Genomic DNA, 17,152 nt, shown 5'->3' with positions numbered 1-17,152 from the left:
TTTTGGGTAAGGGTGGGAGTGAGAGGGTTTTGGGTAGGGGTGGGGGTGAGAGGGTTTTGGGTAAGGGTGGGAAGGGTGGGAGTGAGAGGGTTTTGGGTAGGGGTGGGGGTGAGAGGGTTTTAGGTAAGGGTGGGAAGGGTGGGAGTGAGAGGGTTTTGGGTAAGGGTGGGAAGGGTGGGAGTGAGAGGGTTTTGGGTAGGGGTGGGAGTGAGAGGGTTTTGGGTAAGGGTGGGTAGGGGTGGGAGTGAGAGGGTTTTGGGTAAGGGTGGGAAGGGTGGGAGTGAGAGGGTTTTGGGTAGGGGTGGGAGTGAGAGGGTTTTGGGTAGGGGTGGGGGTGAGAGGGTTTTGGGTAAGGGTGGGAGTGAGAGGGTTTTGGGTAAGGGTGGGAGTGAGAGGGTTTTGGGTAAGGGGTGGGAGTGAGAGGGTTTTGGGTAAGGGTGGGGGTGAGAGGGTTTTGGGTAGGGGTGGGGGTGAGAGGGTTTTAGGTAAGGGTGGGAAGGGTGGGAGTGAGAGGGTTTTGGGTAGGGGTGGGAGTGAGAGGGTTTTGGGTAAGGGTGGGTAGGGGTGGGAGTGAGAGGGTTTTGGGTAAGGGTGGGAAGGGTGGGAGTGAGAGGGTTTTGGGTAGGGGTGGGAGTGAGAGGGTTTTGGGTAGGGGTGGGGGTGAGAGGGTTTTGGGTAAGGGTGGGAGTGAGAGGGTTTTGGGTAAGGGTGGGAGTGAGAGGGTTTTGGGTAAGGGTGGGAAGGGTGGGAGTGAGAGGGTTTTGGGTAAGGGTGGGAAGGGGTGGGAGTGAGAGGGTTTTGGGTAAGGGTGGGGGTGAGAGGGTTTTGGGTAAGGGTGGGAAGGGTGGGAGTGAGGGGTTTTGGGTTATGGTGGGAAGGGTGGGGGTGAGAGGGTTTTGGGTAAGGGTGGGAAGGGTGGGAGTGAGAGGGTTTTGGGTAAGGGTGGGAAGGGTGGGAGTGAGAGGGTTTTGGGTAGGGGTGAGAGTGAGAGGGTTTTGGGTAGGGGTGGGGGTGAGAGGGTTTTGGGTAAGGGTGGGAAGGGTGGGGGTGAGAGGGTTTTGGGTAAGGGTGGGAAGGGTGGGAGTGAGAGGGTTTTGGGTAAGGGTGGGTAGGGGTGGGAGTGAGAGGGTTTTGGGTAAGGGTGGGGGTGAGAGGGTTTTGGGTAAGGGTGGGAGTGAGAGGGTTTTGGGTAAGGGTGGGAAGGGTGGGAGTGAGAGGGTTTTGGGTAAGGGTGGGGGTGAGAGGGTTTTGGGTAAGGGTGGGGGTGAGAGGGTTTTGGGTAAGGGTGGGGGTGAGAGGGTTTTGGGTAAGGGTGGGAGTGAGAGGGTTTTGGGTAGGGGTGGGAGTGAGAGGGTTTTGGGTAGGGGTGGGGGTGGGAAGGGTGGGAGTGAGAGGGTTTTGGGTAAGGGTGGGAAGGGTGGGAGTGAGAGGGTTTTGGGTAGGGGTGAGAGGGTTTGGGTAAGGGTGGGAAGGGTGGGAGTGAGAGGGTTTTGGGTAGGGGTGGGGGTGAGAGGGTTTTGGGTAAGGGTGGGTAAGGGTGGGAGTGAGAGGGTTTTGGGTAGGGGTGGGGGTGAGAGGGTTTTGGGTAGGGGTGGGGGTGAGAGGGTTTTGGGTAAGGGTGGGAAGAGTGGGGGTGAGAGGGTTTTGGGTAGGGGTGGGAGTGAGAGGGTTTTGGGTAAGGGTGGGAGGATGGGGGTGAGAGGGTTTTGGGTTATGGTGGGAAGGATGGGGGTGAGAGGGTTTTGGGTAAGGGTGGGAAGGGTGGGGGTGAGAGGGTTTTGGGTAGGGGCACAAAGGCCTCGCCTCAAGTGGCACCATGAATTATTGAGGACCTGTAATATCCCCAGATGTTCCCCACTTTGTCATGCAGAGAGGAGGCTGAACATTCATGTTAACACACACACACACACACACACACGCTTCCCCACTTCCTTCCTCCAGTAAGACCTTCCATCCCCCAAAAACTAAAATATCCCATAGGGGGTCAGACAGAAGCAGTCAGATTCTTGGCAGAGTTGTACATTTATTTTCAAGCTATTCCTTCCAAGAGTACAAAGACCGGTGATTACAGCGTTATTACCCTCCACATAGCTAGTGTTTATCAGATCAATAAAAGACCATGACTAGCAGAGGGCATCTCGTTGAAAAGGGGGACTTTTCTGGCTGGTGGTTGGGGTGTGTGTATGACTGTATCTGTGTGTGATAGTCTGGTGAGAGTAATTACAGTTTAGTGTTGTTGAAGGGGGGGTGGGGGGGTCGTGAGTCTCAGAGGACCAATCAGAGGGGCTGGCTTGGTTTCCGTGGACACCTGGCGGTAGCTCTGCTGTCCCAGCATGCAGTGTGCGGAGTGACAGCCTGCTACTGCTGCCTTGGCCCCGGCCCCAAACAAACTACACACACTGCAGGGGAGGAGAGGAAAGAACAGAAGCGGAAGAGGGAGACTAGGGCAGGCACACAACACCAGCCAAGCGCACCATACAAGTACACTGGTGTGAACACACAGACACATGCAGGCAAACAGACACAGAGATGAGAAAAGAGATGGACACTTTTCCCTCTGCGAGGACCACTCATCTTTTACACAAACACTCTCCTGTGGTTGACAATCATCTTTACACACAAAAATATGGTAGTGACACAGTTCAACACACTCGTACACATCCAATCACACACCTTCCAAGTCAGCCACTTGTCTCTGTCACCACACGTGCAGTGTGATCAAATGTAAGTCACTCTTTCTCACACACACACACACACACACACACACACACACACACACACACACACACACACACACACACACACACACACACACACACACACACACACACACACCTGTTCCCTGCGGGCATGCAGATACTGCCGGGAGGGGTGGGGGACTGTTTACTCCTGGTGCCAATTCATTAAAACTCTGGGTGACAGCTCCATCCCATCGTTCTGCTCTCCTCCATCAGTGGCCCTCTATCATCCCTCCTTACCTTTCATTTAGGATGTAAGGGTGCATTTTTAACAGAAGGTAAGGAACAAACACCCACCAACACCAACTGATAACAATCTGGCTTTTTTATATTATATTTGGGGTCTAGGAAAGTGGTGCAGATAAAGAAACGTCTCTTTTTCAAGACCCTGTCATTCAAAGATAATTCGTAAAAATCCAAATAACTTCACAGATCTTCATTGTAAAGGGTTTATACACTGTTTCCCATGTTTGTTCAATGAACCATAAACAATTAATGAACATGCACCTGTGGAACAGTCATTAAGACACTAACAGCTTACAGACGGTAGGCAATTAAGGTCACAGTTATGAAAACTTTACGACACTAAAGAGGCCTTTCTACCAACTCTGAAAAACACCAAAAGAAAGATGCCCAGGGTCCCTGCTCATCTGCGTGAACGCGCCTTAGGCATGCTGCAAGGAGGCATGAGGACTGCAGATGTGGCCAGGGCAATAAATTGCAATGTCCGTACTGTGAGACGCCAAAGACAGCGCTACAGGAAGACAGGACGGACAGCTGATCGTCCTCACAGTGGCAGACCACGTGTAACAACACCTGCACAGGATCGGTACATCCGAACATCACACCTGCGGGACAGGTACAGGATGGCAACAACAACTGCCCGAGTTACATCAGGAACGTACAATCCCTCCATCAGTGCTCAGACTGTCCGCAATAGGCAGAGAGAGGCTGGACTGAGGGCTTGTAGGCCTGTTGTAAGGAAGGTCCTCACCAGACATCACCGGCAACAACGTCGCCTATGGGCACAAACCCACCGTCGCTGGACCAGACAGGACTGGCAAAAAGTGCTCTTCACTGACGAGTCGCGATTTTGTCACACCAGGGGTGATGGTCGGATTTGCGTTTATCGTCGAAGGAATGAGCGTTACACCGACGCCTGTACTCTGGAGTGGGATAGATTTGGAGGTGGAGGGTCCGTCATGGTCTGGGGCGGTGTGTCACAGCATCATCGGACTGAGCTTGTTGTCATTGCAGGCAATCTCAACGCTGTGCGTTACAGGGAAGACATCCTCCTCCCTCATGTGGTACCCTTCCTGCAGGCTCATCCTGACATGACCCTCCAACATGACAATGCCACCAGCCATACTGCTCGTTCTGTGCGTGATTTCCTGCAAGACAGTAATGTCAGTGTTCTGCCATGGCCAGCGAAGAGCCCGGATCTCATTCCCCCAGAAATGTCCAGGAACTTGCAGGTGCCTTGGTGGAAGAGTGGGGTAACATCTCACAGCAAGAACTGTCAAATCTGGTGCAGTCCATGAGGAGATGCACTGCAGTACTTAGTATCTAGTGTGGCCACCAGCTTGCATTGACTGTTACTTTTGATTTTGACCCCCCCCCCCCTCCCTTTGTTCAGGGACACATTATTGAATTTCTGTTAGTCACGTCTGTGGAACTTGTTCAGTTTATGTCTCAGTTGAAAAGCTCTGACGAAGGCCGTGAGGCCGATACGTAAGCTTATTAAATATCAGTGATACTATCAAGAGCAGTGTGCGCTTTCCTTTTTCCTTCATTATGTCTCAGTTGATAAAATCTTGTTATGTTCATACAAATAGTAGTTGACAGTGAGAGGACGTTTCTTTTTTTGCTGAGTTCATTTGGAAACCAGCGTGATGCGATCTTGAACGCTACTCCACCACACCCAGTGTACTGATGGGGACCAATGTGTGGTGTGTTTGTGTGTACTACGCGCACGCGTCCTGTGTGTGTGTCACTCTCTCTCACCGCAGGCGTGTCTTGAGCTGCAGGCTGTCGTGGATGATCCGCTTGACAAACTCCAGCTCTCCTCCCTCAGCCATGATCTCTGTCACTCCACCTGTGTTCACTGAGCTGGGGGGAGGACGACGAGAGTTCCTGGAATTTACCCCCTGGGGAGAAGAGGGCGGGGGGAGAGGGGAGGAACAGGGTGGGAGGCAAAAAGAGGGGGGAGAAGGAGAGGAAAAGAGGGGCATGGGGCGAGAAAGTGAAGGGTAGGAGAAAGAGGGAGTGACAGAGAAAAGGTAAAGAAAGGAAAAGAGAAAAATAGAGTGGGAGGTAAACAGTGAATAAATGTGATTTATAAAGGCGTTTTTCCAGATTCTCAGAACACTTTCCATCTAAAGAGGCCTACCTTAGCCTCTAGTTGGTTGGCGAAGAAGGGAGGGTTACACATGCAGAAGTCATAGACGATGGCTGACTCCTCCTTTAGAGCGTCCATTAACAGGGTCTTCTGGGGAACTTTCACCACTGGGACATGAGACAGGGCACGGACACGTTATCAACAAGGTTTCAAGCCATCTTCCTTTCAGTAGTGGAACATTACAATGCGGCTACCAATGGACAGCTTGCCACTGACCTTTGATGAGGTCCGAGAGGTTGTTCTGCTCTACGTTCCTGGTGGCATAGTCAAAGCAGATGTCATCTACCTCAGTAGCCAGGTAGTGCCAGCCGTTCATAGAGGCTCCCAGCAGTGGGTAGATACAGGACGCTCCAGTACCTGGGGATATAACACACTACGTGAGGGACAGGGTGTGTGTATTCAATGCCACTCCCGCTGTCTCTTATTGTCCATAATGAATTAACAAGAGGTGATCCAGACAGCCATGATCAGATCATCCACGTCTAACAGAGGCCAGGGCCTCCAATCTACCCAACCACAGTGAGGTCCCCTGGGGCAGTGGAGTTGGGTGAGATGGCACCTCGCAGGTCAAGCTTTGGGAGAGAGTAATGCCCTGGGGCTATCCATCAGGAGAGTGACAGCTCCAATCAGCTTACAGAATGGACCAGGCACCAGGGTCACCAATCACTGACCTGTCCGTCTCCCTGAGGAGCTAAACTGACGAACACACACATCACACTCTCTGATGGATAGAGCAGGAAACCAGCCATGACATGTGGATGGGGATTTGGCCAGTGATATCCAGTGGTCCACAGGAAATAGATAGGCCTACAGTACATGTGGGATCCGAAGGTGCATGTGCCAACCATCATGCAGCCCCTCTCTGTGCCAGTCTCTGTGCCAGTCTCTGTGCCAGTTTGTGATGCACACGGGCAGCCAGCTACTCTTGGACTAGTAAGAGTCAGCCTGTATTAAAAACATGTCTCAGAGTAGGAGTGCGGATCTAGGATCAGGTCCCCCCTGTAATTAAATTCATATTCATTATGATCTCATATGGCAAAACTGATCCTATATCAGCACTCAACTAAGACTTGTTAATATGTGTCCTGGGCTAGACCTGTGCCAGGCAGCCCCTCTCTGCTAGCCTGTAATGCTCAATGTCAGGCAGCCGTTCTTATAGGTTGTCCCCCAAATAGCACCTTACATAGCACAATACTGCCCATAGGCTTTGGTCATATGTAATGCACTGGGCCTCCCAAGTGGCACAGCGGTCTAAGGCACTGCATCACTACAGACCTGGGTTCAATCCCGGGCTGTATCACAACCGGCCGTGATCGGGAGTCCCATAGTGCGGCACACAACTGGCCCAGCGTCATCCGGGTTAGTGGAGGGTTTGGCCGGGGGTGCTTTACTTGGCTCATCGCGCTCTAGCGACTCCTTGTGGCGGGCTGGGTGCCTGCAGGCTGACCTCGGTTGTCAGTTGAACAGTGTTTCCTCCGGCACATTGGTGTGGCTGGCTTCCGGGTTAAGTGGGCGGGTGTTAACCTGTTGGGTCTAGGGGGCAGCATTTGCACGTCTGGATAAAAAAAATGTACCCGATTTAATCTGGTTACTAATCCTACCCAGTAACTAGAATATGCATATACTTATTATATATGGATAGAAAACACTCTAAAGTTTCCAAAACTGTTTGAATGGTGTCTGTGAGTATAACAGAACTCATTTGGCAGGCAAAACCCTGAGACATTTTCTGACAGGAAGTGGATACCTGATGTGTTGTATTGATTTTAAACCTATCCCATTGAAAAACACAGGGGTTTAGGAATATTTTGGCACTTCCTATTGCTTCCACTAGATGTCACCAGCCTTTACAAAGTGTTTTGAGTCTTCTGGAGGGAGATCTGACCGAACAAGAGCCATGGAACGGTGATGTCCCATTAGACACCTGGCGCGCTACTTCATGTTGGGTACCCTCGTTCCAATACGTTATAAAAGGCTATGCATTCGTCCACCTTGAATATTATTCATGTTCTGGTTAAAAAAGGCCCTAATGATTTATGCTATACAACGTTTGACATGTTTGAACGAACGGAAATATATTTTTTCCCCTCGTTCATGACGAGAAGTCCGGCTGGCTTACATCATGTGCTAACGAGACGGAGATTTTTGGACATAAATGATGAGCTTTTTTGAACAAAACTACATTCGTTATGGACCTGTGATACCTGGAAGTGACATCTGATGAAGAGAATCAAAGGTAATGGATTATTTACATAGTATTTTCGATTTTAGATCTCCCCAACATGACGTCTAGTCTGTATCGCAACGCGTATTTTTCTGGGCACAGTGCTCAGATTATTGCAAAGTGTGATTTCCCAGTAAGGTTATTTTTAAATCTGGCAAGTTGATTGCGTTCAAAAGATGTAAATCTGTAATTCTTTAAATGACAATATAATATTTTACCAATGTTTTCTAATTTTAATTATTTAATTTGTGACGCTGACTTGACTGCCGGTTATTGGAGGGAAACGATTTCCTCAACATCAATGCCATAGTAAAACGCTGTTTTTGTATATAAATATGAACTTGATAGAACTAAAAATGCATGCATTGTCTAACATAATGTCCTAGGAGTGTCATCTGATGGAGATTGTAAAAGGTTAGTGTATCATTTTAGCTGGTTTTATGGTTTTGGTGACCCTGTCTTTGACTTGACAAAACATTACACACAACTCTTGTAAATGTACTGTCCTAACATACTCTAAATTTATGCTTTCGCCGTAAAACCTTTTTGAAATCGTAAAACGTGGTTAGATTAAGGAGATGTTTATCTTTCAAATGGTGTAACATAGTTGTATTTTTGAAAAATTTGAATTTTGACATTTATTTGGATTCAAATTTGCCGCTCTTGAAATGCACCTGCTGTTGATGGAGTGCACCACAGGTGGCACGCTAGCGTCCCACCTAGCCCCAAGAGGTTAAGAAGCGCGGTTTGGCTACTGCTGGAGGAATATCCCTTGAGCAAACAAACATGATCACAAAGTAAATAACTTGACCACTCTCCATTACTGATGTGATGTTTATATGGGAATTTTATTTTATTTATTTAACCTTTATTTAACTAGGCAAGTCAGTTAAGAACAAATTCTTATTTACAATGATGGCCTAGGAACAGTGGATTAACTGCCTTGTTCAGGGGCAGAACAACAGATTTTTACCTTGTCAGCTCTGGGATTCGATCTAGCAAACCTTCGGTTACTGGCCCAACGCTCTAACCACTAGGCTACCTGCCGCCCCAATGGGAGTTTATTCATCCCATTTAGCATTGAGGATATTTGTGCTCTATCAATATAGACAGGTGAGAAACCAACTGTCTAATGTAACTAAGAACCAGTGGAGGGATTAAAGGACCAGGCCTTATAAAAGCCATGTATTCCTCTACAGAAACAGGACTGGTGGTAAAGAGGCATCTAGCAATGATGGCTGAAACAAGATGGATGGTTCATTTCAAAGAGATCAAGGGAGAGGGGGATATATTTAGTAGGGGTTATCAGAGGTCAGAACTGTACCGATGTCGATGCCCCTGCGTGGTTCCCCCCGGCCTCCGATCAGGTCCTCCACCCAGTGGATGTAGTTGAGTCTGAGAGGCACAGTGGGGATGAGACGCTCCAGAGGGATGTCTATAGTCAGCCCAAAGTCTTCCTTCAGCAGGGTACAGGTCAGGGCTCGCACCGCCTCTGGCTCCTTGAAGTTCAGCCTGCAGGAGGGGGAGGGGCAACAGATGTTGTAGTAACTACACCATAACTACACAGGTAAAACAAAAACAACTACACCGTAAACCCAGACCTTAACACATTTATTGTAAACTCACAAAGAGAGCCACTAACTAAGAAGCTCTAAATTAAATGGCAAATCAATTCTACCCCACCCTTCTGCTTCTCCTAAAGACCACCCTGCCCCTGCTGCTTCTCCTAAAGACCACCCTGCTGCTTCTCCTAAAGACCACCCTGCTGCTTCTCCTAAAGACCACCCTTCCAGGCTGACACCATGTCACATAAACCGCCCCCTCTCCAGGCAGCCCTAGACTGCATTCCCCCCTTCCTGAGCAGCCCAGTGCTCCATATCTCCCATCCCCCTCATTACTGCTCATCACACGCCAACCACCACGATGTGACCCGTCAACAAATTAAATGAGCTTATCAATTTACACTTCTTCGCTAATGATACAGAAATCATATTTTCCAGCATTAAAGCACATTTTGTGTTTGAGAAACAAAGAGAGTGGGACAGATAGAGCAAGATGTGTGTAATTAACCAGTCTGTGTGCTGCATTCACATCTCCAGACAGCAATGAGACACCTCCTGGTGACAGGAGCGTCTGGCACCTCCTAGCTGGGTTCGGGGGGGCGAGACGGAGAGCCTATTCACTACAGCAAAGAGGAGAGAGACTTTCACTGATGAAGAGCGTGACTACAGGGAGAGGATGAGTTAGACTACGTGCGTGTGGGGGAAAGTGTAATTTATATAGTACAAATGTGACAGACTGGGGTTCGAACCCGTGTCCCTGAAGACCGTGTTAGCCCACTGAGCTAAAGCCTAGGCATTGGCTACGGTAGTCGTCAGGTTTCACAGTTTCTCCCTTCTCCTTAGAAGCAGTCCGATGATCAATATGCAGAGAACGAGGCCATTCAGAGCCTGCCTGCTCAGCCTTCTATTTTTAGACCGTAATGTGTGTGTGTGTGTGTGTGTGTGTGTGTGTGTACGTATGTACTGCAGAGCACTGCAACGCCGGATCTCTATGGCAACCACCCCACACAGGCAGTAAAGCACACGTAAATCCAGCCACGCTGGAGCAATATGGCTGATACCGGAAGAAGCGTGAGCGTGCACGAGATCGAGACGCACATTGTAGGGTGGACGTTTGTGCGCCAGACGATGGACGGTGTGGGACATGGGACAAACCGGTGGCAGTATAAACCACGTTTATGAGAGAATTGATGTTGTCTGTGATAAAGTGTTACAGGAATAAGGTGAGTGGGGGGGATGGTGACGTAGAGGACTACGGTGGAATGATAAGGGCAGTAAGAAGCCTAAGGGAACCTGACGTAATGAAAGCAGAGTAAGGTTGTGAGGGGGATGAAGGTTGCGATCTGTTGTTAGGAGGGTTGTGGGCTGTGGTGGGTGAGTACACAGGGAATTCTGGTCTCCAAACTACCTGGGCGGAGGCATACTCATCAGTTTCCCGCTGCATTTGGAAATACAATAGTGAGAGGACAATAAAGGGAAAGACAGAGGAAGTACAGCAATTAGAAGGGGGGGGGCAAAATATCAGCAGATGGAACAGAAGAATGTGACCTCATGAGAGAAGTGAAACTGTGATGAGCACAAGAACAGTCCTAGTGCAGTGAGATGAACAAATCCATTTCTACCGAGGGAACTGCTGCAGCTGAAGAAGCCAGAAGCCAGCAGCACAGTTAGCCCCCACGTCTCCCCCCACCACTGACGTAGTCCATCAGCACAGAGAGAGATGGAAAGGTGACCTTCAGGTTAAACTCATTTTAATTCTGAATGCACAGGATCATTTTTGGACAGATTAGCAGCTCCATTTCCCACATCAGGTTATTGTTCGCTGCACTGAACACAACATGTACTGACTGTTCCTGACTCAGATGTGTAGCCAAGATGAGGAGCTCCACTTTAAATGAAGAAGGCACTTCTAAGTATGTAGAAGAGCTCATCAGGTATAAAACAAAGAAAACTTTTAGGGCCACTAAGTTCAATGCAAAGGAGAAGCTGAAGCCATTCAAAGAAGCCACAGTTATCCTCAGTAAAGAGCTCAGCCCTAATCAAAGTCCATGCTGATCAGGGGGTCTCATTGGTTAACAAGCGAAGCAATCAGAGGTCCAGGTAATCAGTTGGCCGTAATCAGAAACCCAGTCAACCAATCAGGGAGACTGAGGTGATTTAGCGCACTTCTACCATATAAACTACCTATCTAGTGCCTTCAGAAAGTATTCATACCCCTTGACATACCACATTGTTGTGTTACAGTGTGAACTCAAAATGGATTAAAATGATAATTTCTCACCCATCTACACACACTACCCCTAATGACAAAGTGAAAACATGTTTTAAGAAATGTTTGCTAATTTATTGAAAATTAAATACAGAAATATCGAATTTGCATAAGTATTCACACCCGAGCGGCAATTCCAATTCTTTTGGGGTAAGTCTAAGAGCTTCGCACACCTGGGAAAAAAACACCCTCATTATTCATAAAACAACTTGATTGTCAATCATTGCTAGACAGACATTTTCCAGTCTTGCCATAGATTTTCAAATTCCACATTATGGGGTATGTGTCACTAATCTACATACATCTCAATTGAATCCATTTTAAATTCAGGCTGTAACAAAATGTGTAGAAAGTAAAGGGGTGTGAATACTTTCTAAAGGCACTGTATATGGTCTAGCCAGGGGACTGGTTTTCAGACTGATCCATATTTCTCCCTTCACCACCTCCCTCCTCCTCCTGCCTTCTACGATGGTAACAATTCAAGCAGAGCACCAGGAAGGTACCCACTGTGAGATGGAAAGTTCCATTGCTCCATTTATTAAAGGAAGGGAAAAAAACCTCCTCCACCCACCAGGGATGGTTTCTCTGCTGGTAATATCTGCACCCCCAAAAACGATGACAGCCCAATGAAATGTCACCCAGAGTAGTGAATTTTTTATACCCTCCCGTGGCATCATGGGTCGTCAGCCAGCCAGCCAGAGACAGCCGCGATGGAACGCCTGGGCTGGGTCATCTCTCTGGTTCATGCTTCCTAATCCCATCTCTCTGCCATTGAGTCCTCGCTCTCTCCATCTCTTACATCCCTCTCCCTCCTTGACGAGAACCCCCCCAAATATATCTTTCAATTCTAAAGGCTAATTCTCTCTCATCCCTCTCGTCAAACTTCTCTCAATCACATACCCCTCCTCTCTATCTTTCAGTCTCCTCCGGCTCCAGTGTGGCTCAGTGAGAGGAGACTGGTTTATTCATCTCCCAGGGATTGGTCGTCTCCTCGTCGTCTCCCCAAGATAACTCTGATCCACTGAATCAATGGCTGCTCAAGTACTCAACTAAGGCTACTTACTTACCAGATTAATACACCACAAATACAGAAGTATGCTAATCCAACCACTTGCTTGGTGGCAGAAGGGGATCCTAAATCACTGGCAAAGAACAAGAGGAAAATATCCAGACAGGATTTGCCAAGCAGTGGACTAATCTTGAAGTTCCCTTGAAGCTTTAAATTGTGTTCATACTAGTGTGAGAGCTGCAGGGAGACATCAGTGCTGGATTGTAGGGATATTCAGGGTGAAGACTTGTGTCTCACTGGTAGGTCTGTTTTCAGTTTACGGATCTTACACTTTTGGGACTACTACATTTGTTCCATTGCACCAGGCAAGCTCAATCAAGAGCTGCTGAAATATTTGAAAGAAAACAAATAATATTTTAACCCACGCAGGTCTGGTAGTGAGCTAACTCTAGAGAAAGAGGTTGTGTTGTCTCCCTCAGTCAGTCATTCTGTCCATCAGTGAGTCAGGTATGGTAATATTAGTCCCGTGTGGCTCAGTTGGTAGAGCATGGTGTTTGCCCACGCCAGGGTTGTGGGTTCGATTCCCACGGAGGACCAGTACGGGGAAGAAAAAAAAAAATGTATGAAATGTATGCATTCACTACTGTAAGTCGCTCTGGATAAGAGCGTCTGCTAAATGACTAAAATGTAAAACGTAAAATGTAATAGAGCTCTTTCTGTCTGTCAGAGTCTAGTTCTGTCAGTGAGTCGTCTCTCTGTCCGTCTGTCAGCGAGTCATGTACTGTATAGTAATGATTTTCTCTTCTGTAATTACCACCTGGCTGCTGCAGATGGACATCAAGCACATTTAAACAGCTCTCCTCTGCCTCACTGCTCACCCACACAGTCACTAAACGGCCACGCCAGACAGCTGATAAACTAACTAGCTCACACACACTATGCACATTCACAATGAAAATACCCACAGCCCACGCCAATATGTTTTCACTCATACAGTAGATGCTTGCACCTGGTGGTCACATCGGCATGTCTGTCTGCATTCATTTGCATTTACACAATGTAATTTTCACACTGAGCAGACGGTTGCCAATTTCAACACAAAGACGAGGCTGGATAATTTCCAGCGTACAAACAAGAGGGGTATACACACATGAGCATGGGGGGGTATCCACCAACTAATTGGAGTGGTGCTGGACAGGCTAGTCCAGGGGCAGTTTGGGCCTTCAGTCTGTCATTAGAAGGAAGCAAAAGAGAGGCCGGCTACACAGGACACTTTTCATCCTCTACCATCAAACAGAGACCGCAGTTAGTTGATAGATAGGGAGAGAGAAAAATAGAGGAGAGGGGGATGAGGGAAGAAGAGGAAGAAGAGAGTGAGCAAGACAGAAATAAGGCAGAGAAAAAAGAAGCAGAGATGAAGGAAAGGACAGAGACAAGAGAGAGGTATAGAAAGAACAGAAGAAGAGCAAGAGAGATGTGCTTTATTTGGCCCCGTCAGCTCCAGATCAGCACGAGGTGTAATGATGACCGCGCAGTTGAGTTGATGTCAAAAACAAAATTATCCCAACAGCCTCCCTCTCTTTCTTTGTTCTCCTGCTCAGCTGTCAGGTCTTTGCTCTACTGCACCTGGCTGCCTATCCAGCCAGAATAACCTCTCCTGCAGACACAAGCGAAGGCAGTACTGGTCGACCAGGACGTCTTTCAATCACGCCTCTAAGCTTCTTGATACAACACTTTATTTAGTCTTGTAAATGAAAAGAAATGATTGAAATTGGTTTCTCATAGACCCTCACATCTCTATTCCAAATCAAATTATGTTTTTTTACAACAGAATCAGAACCGGAACAAAGGTGATCTACACTGTCCCAGAACAGAACTGTTATTTTAAAAGCATGGGAACCGGTTAATAATGTTATTTTATGTTCCAGGTGCAACAAAGCGCCTATGCAAAGCCCTCACTCTGTCACTCAGAAACGTATTCCAGTGTGTGTGCACATAGGCAACCTGCCCCTCCCCCTCCGAAGCATAGTCTGGTGCCGCTTTGCACACTCACAAGCTTCTTAGCTAGCTAGCTGCTCCAACTTTAAGCCAACTCTGAAGTTCAAAGAAATTCAAAGTTCCTCAATAGGTAGGATTCTGTGGGCCTAATTCAGATAATGCATGCCATAACAAGATACCCAGAGCTTCAAAGCAAGCCTCGTCCTCCACCCTCTCTCGCCAAACACAACATTTCTGTTGCATCTCGCGCCCTACACTCGCCTGTCCAATGCATGTAAATACCTTCCCTGCACTGACTGGAAAAGTAATTTAACGCTGAGCTAAATGTAATTATTATTTTTTTTCCCCAAAGGTTTAAAAAGGAACAGAAAGGAATGATGTAAACCATTCTTTTTTTGTTGTTCAAACTGGTTTAGAACTTCATTTTGCCGGTCGGAACAGTGGAATGAAACAAAATAAGGGTTCTGTTAAGATTGGACCATTATTTCAGTTCCAACCCATGACTGTCTGACTTCAGCAGCCAGCATGTTTGTTTTTCCCACAACCAGGGGGGTAAATCACACAAAAGCACACCACGATGTGATATGTGACAGGACTCAGGACTCAATCACACAATCTTCCCCCTTGTCAGTTCTGTGAAAGAAATCTCTCTCAAGCCTCTGTCATGACTCTTCTTCACAGCACAATCTTAACAGTAGAAATGTGATCTGAAAAGCAACTAAGGGAGATAGAAAGCAGCACCAAAGCTCTCTGCATCTCCACATCCATCTAGGCTCCCTCTCACTCATTCGCTCTGTCCCTTCCCTCCCACTACTTCCATCCCCCCCTCTCTTTCGCCTACTCTCTCTGCATATTTCATATCCCTGTGTGTGTGTCCCAATTACTGGCTGGCAGACCCTGTGCTGCAGTTAGTGGCTCAGGGAGAATTGAGACTGCCTTCCATCCTCCCCAGGCTCTGTGTCCCATAACCCCCCACTCTGCAGCTCCCAGTCCCTCTCCAGCCCTGGTTTACAACTTCCCACTCCTCCCCATCAGAGCTGAGATTCTGTCTGTAGTGCATACATTAATCATGAGTCATCCTTTTTCTTCTTCTGTAGCTGATTAACCTCACAAGCAACCACAGGCATTTGCCTAAACCCTGCTCCAATAGAGATCAGGGAAGCTAGTGTCTATAGGTAATGTCTAACTTAACGATAGCACCAACATGGCCTGGTTACTAATCATCATGGTTGTCAGCAATGACGCCCGTTTAGATCATCCTGTCTAAATACTGAACAGTGGACACCTAAAGTCACCTCACCTCCTCCCCATACCCCATCAGCTCTCAACATTCTAGCACTCAGCCATCCAATCATAACGGTCAGCTCAACGGGACGGACACTGGGCGATGTGTCCCTGCAGAGGCATTGATTGATCCCTGCCCAAATCCATTGATCCCTCCAAAAGAGGAAGGGAGAAAAACACCACAACACCATAAAAAAGGATGAGAGGAAAATCAACGAGTCTTTGATGCCTCTCTTCTGCTAAGTCTCTGAACCTCCTACTGGGAGTTCAGCTAACATAGTGAGGACACACACACACAGGTGAGAAAGCTACAGTAATGAGAGAAAATGCTGGGAAGTTCGCAGCACTTTGCACTCAAGGACAAAAAAATGTATCATCCTGCCACACAAATGGGTTTTACTGGTGTGACAAAATCAATAGTGGCACAAAATGGCACTCAGTCGTAGATAACTTGTCAACAGCCTACAGCAGTGGTTCCCAACTCTGGTCGAGTACCTCCAACAGCACATTTTTGTTGTAGCCCCTGACAAACATACCAGATTCAACTCATTGATGGCCTGATGATTAGTTGAAAAGTTGACTAATCAAGGTGTGTTTGTCCGGGGTTGTTGATGGGGTATTAAATAATGGTTAAATATATATATATATATATATATATATATATTTGATGACCGGAGTTGGGAACCACTGGCCTGCAGCATATGTTATGGGGCGTATTCATTACGCCGATTTTGTTGCAAAACGTTTCTTAAATGGAAACAACCGCAACGGACCTATCTGCATTTGTGAAATAGAACTATCGTTATACTGTTTTCTTCCGTTTGGTTCTTAAACGGTCAACGATGTCAGTAGTTAATGAATACGCCCCTGTACTCACATAGCTCTGCCAGCCAGGTTGGTGTGGACATGCTGCTCGAAGTCTGGATATTTGGAGGCCAAGTAGGCAAAATCCGGAGGCTTGTCTTTGTAGCGGTTCCGCGGGTGCATTGATTTGTTCAGTGACATTCTCACTTCACTGTGGAAGAAACACAGCTGTATTTACACCTGCAACTCTTCAAAGGGTTGGAAGACTAACAAGTTAGCTAACTGACGTAGATGCGTGTAAAAGCATACAAAGATAACGCTATGTGGGTATTAGCTAGCTTGTTAGCAAACAACAGGCATTCATCATTAAACTGCAAGCTAGCTAACGTTAGCTAAAGCACATTTGAACTCCATGCTGCCTGTCAACAAAATGGCTAGCAAGACCTCTCTAAACGTGATACGCTAGCGTTAGCTAATCTCTTTTTTTGGTGACTTGAGTACCTGAAATATTCGCTCGGAATATATTCTAAAAGTTTGAAAATGTCAACAGTTGTCTTGCACACACGAGCAGCGAACTCACGTTAGACTTCTTGCATAAACGTTTAGACCGCGTTTCTTCCGGGATGGTGGATGAAGTCACAACTCTGCGCCGAGACATTGGTTGACGTCAATATTCCGCGCATTTTTTGAAACAGTTTTATTTGTATTTTTTTATTTTTTTATTTTAACAGTAACATGCAAAACATGAACATAACAGCCAGAGGGATTCCAAAGAAATGAGAAAAAAAGGGAAAAAAACTATTCCACATTATATCAAATCAAATACAGACATATAGCGAATACATTTTTTTGACATTTTGTTTTGT

The 17,152-nt window shown here is 47.2% G+C and overlaps 1 protein-coding gene across 2 annotated transcripts in view; it reads right to left on the bottom strand.

The window, feature by feature from the left end:
* mettl16 (methyltransferase 16, N6-methyladenosine) overlaps positions 1 to 16,947 on the bottom strand; it is a 31,154-nt gene extending 14,207 nt beyond the window's left edge. The window contains exons 1-6 of one of the 2 annotated variants that reach the window (XM_014214212.3): positions 16,867 to 16,947; positions 16,360 to 16,497; positions 8,685 to 8,872; positions 5,353 to 5,493; positions 5,128 to 5,243; positions 4,743 to 4,885 (exon numbers count right to left, since the gene is read on the bottom strand). In XM_014214212.3, coding sequence (XP_014069687.1) covers positions 4,743 to 4,885; positions 5,128 to 5,243; positions 5,353 to 5,493; positions 8,685 to 8,872; positions 16,360 to 16,487 — 716 coding nt within the window. In that variant the 5' untranslated portion in view covers positions 16,488 to 16,497; positions 16,867 to 16,947. 2 annotated transcript variants of the gene reach the window in all.
* Positions 16,948 to 17,152: the final 205 nt, after the last annotated feature.

This window comes from Salmo salar, chromosome 09 (genome assembly GCF_965601325.2).
Source record: "Salmo salar chromosome 09, fSalSal1, whole genome shotgun sequence".
Classification (NCBI taxonomy): Eukaryota; Metazoa; Chordata; class Actinopteri; order Salmoniformes; family Salmonidae; genus Salmo; species Salmo salar.
Note: the sequence above shows the minus strand (reverse complement) of the source record. Positions and strands in the feature narration are given on the sequence as shown.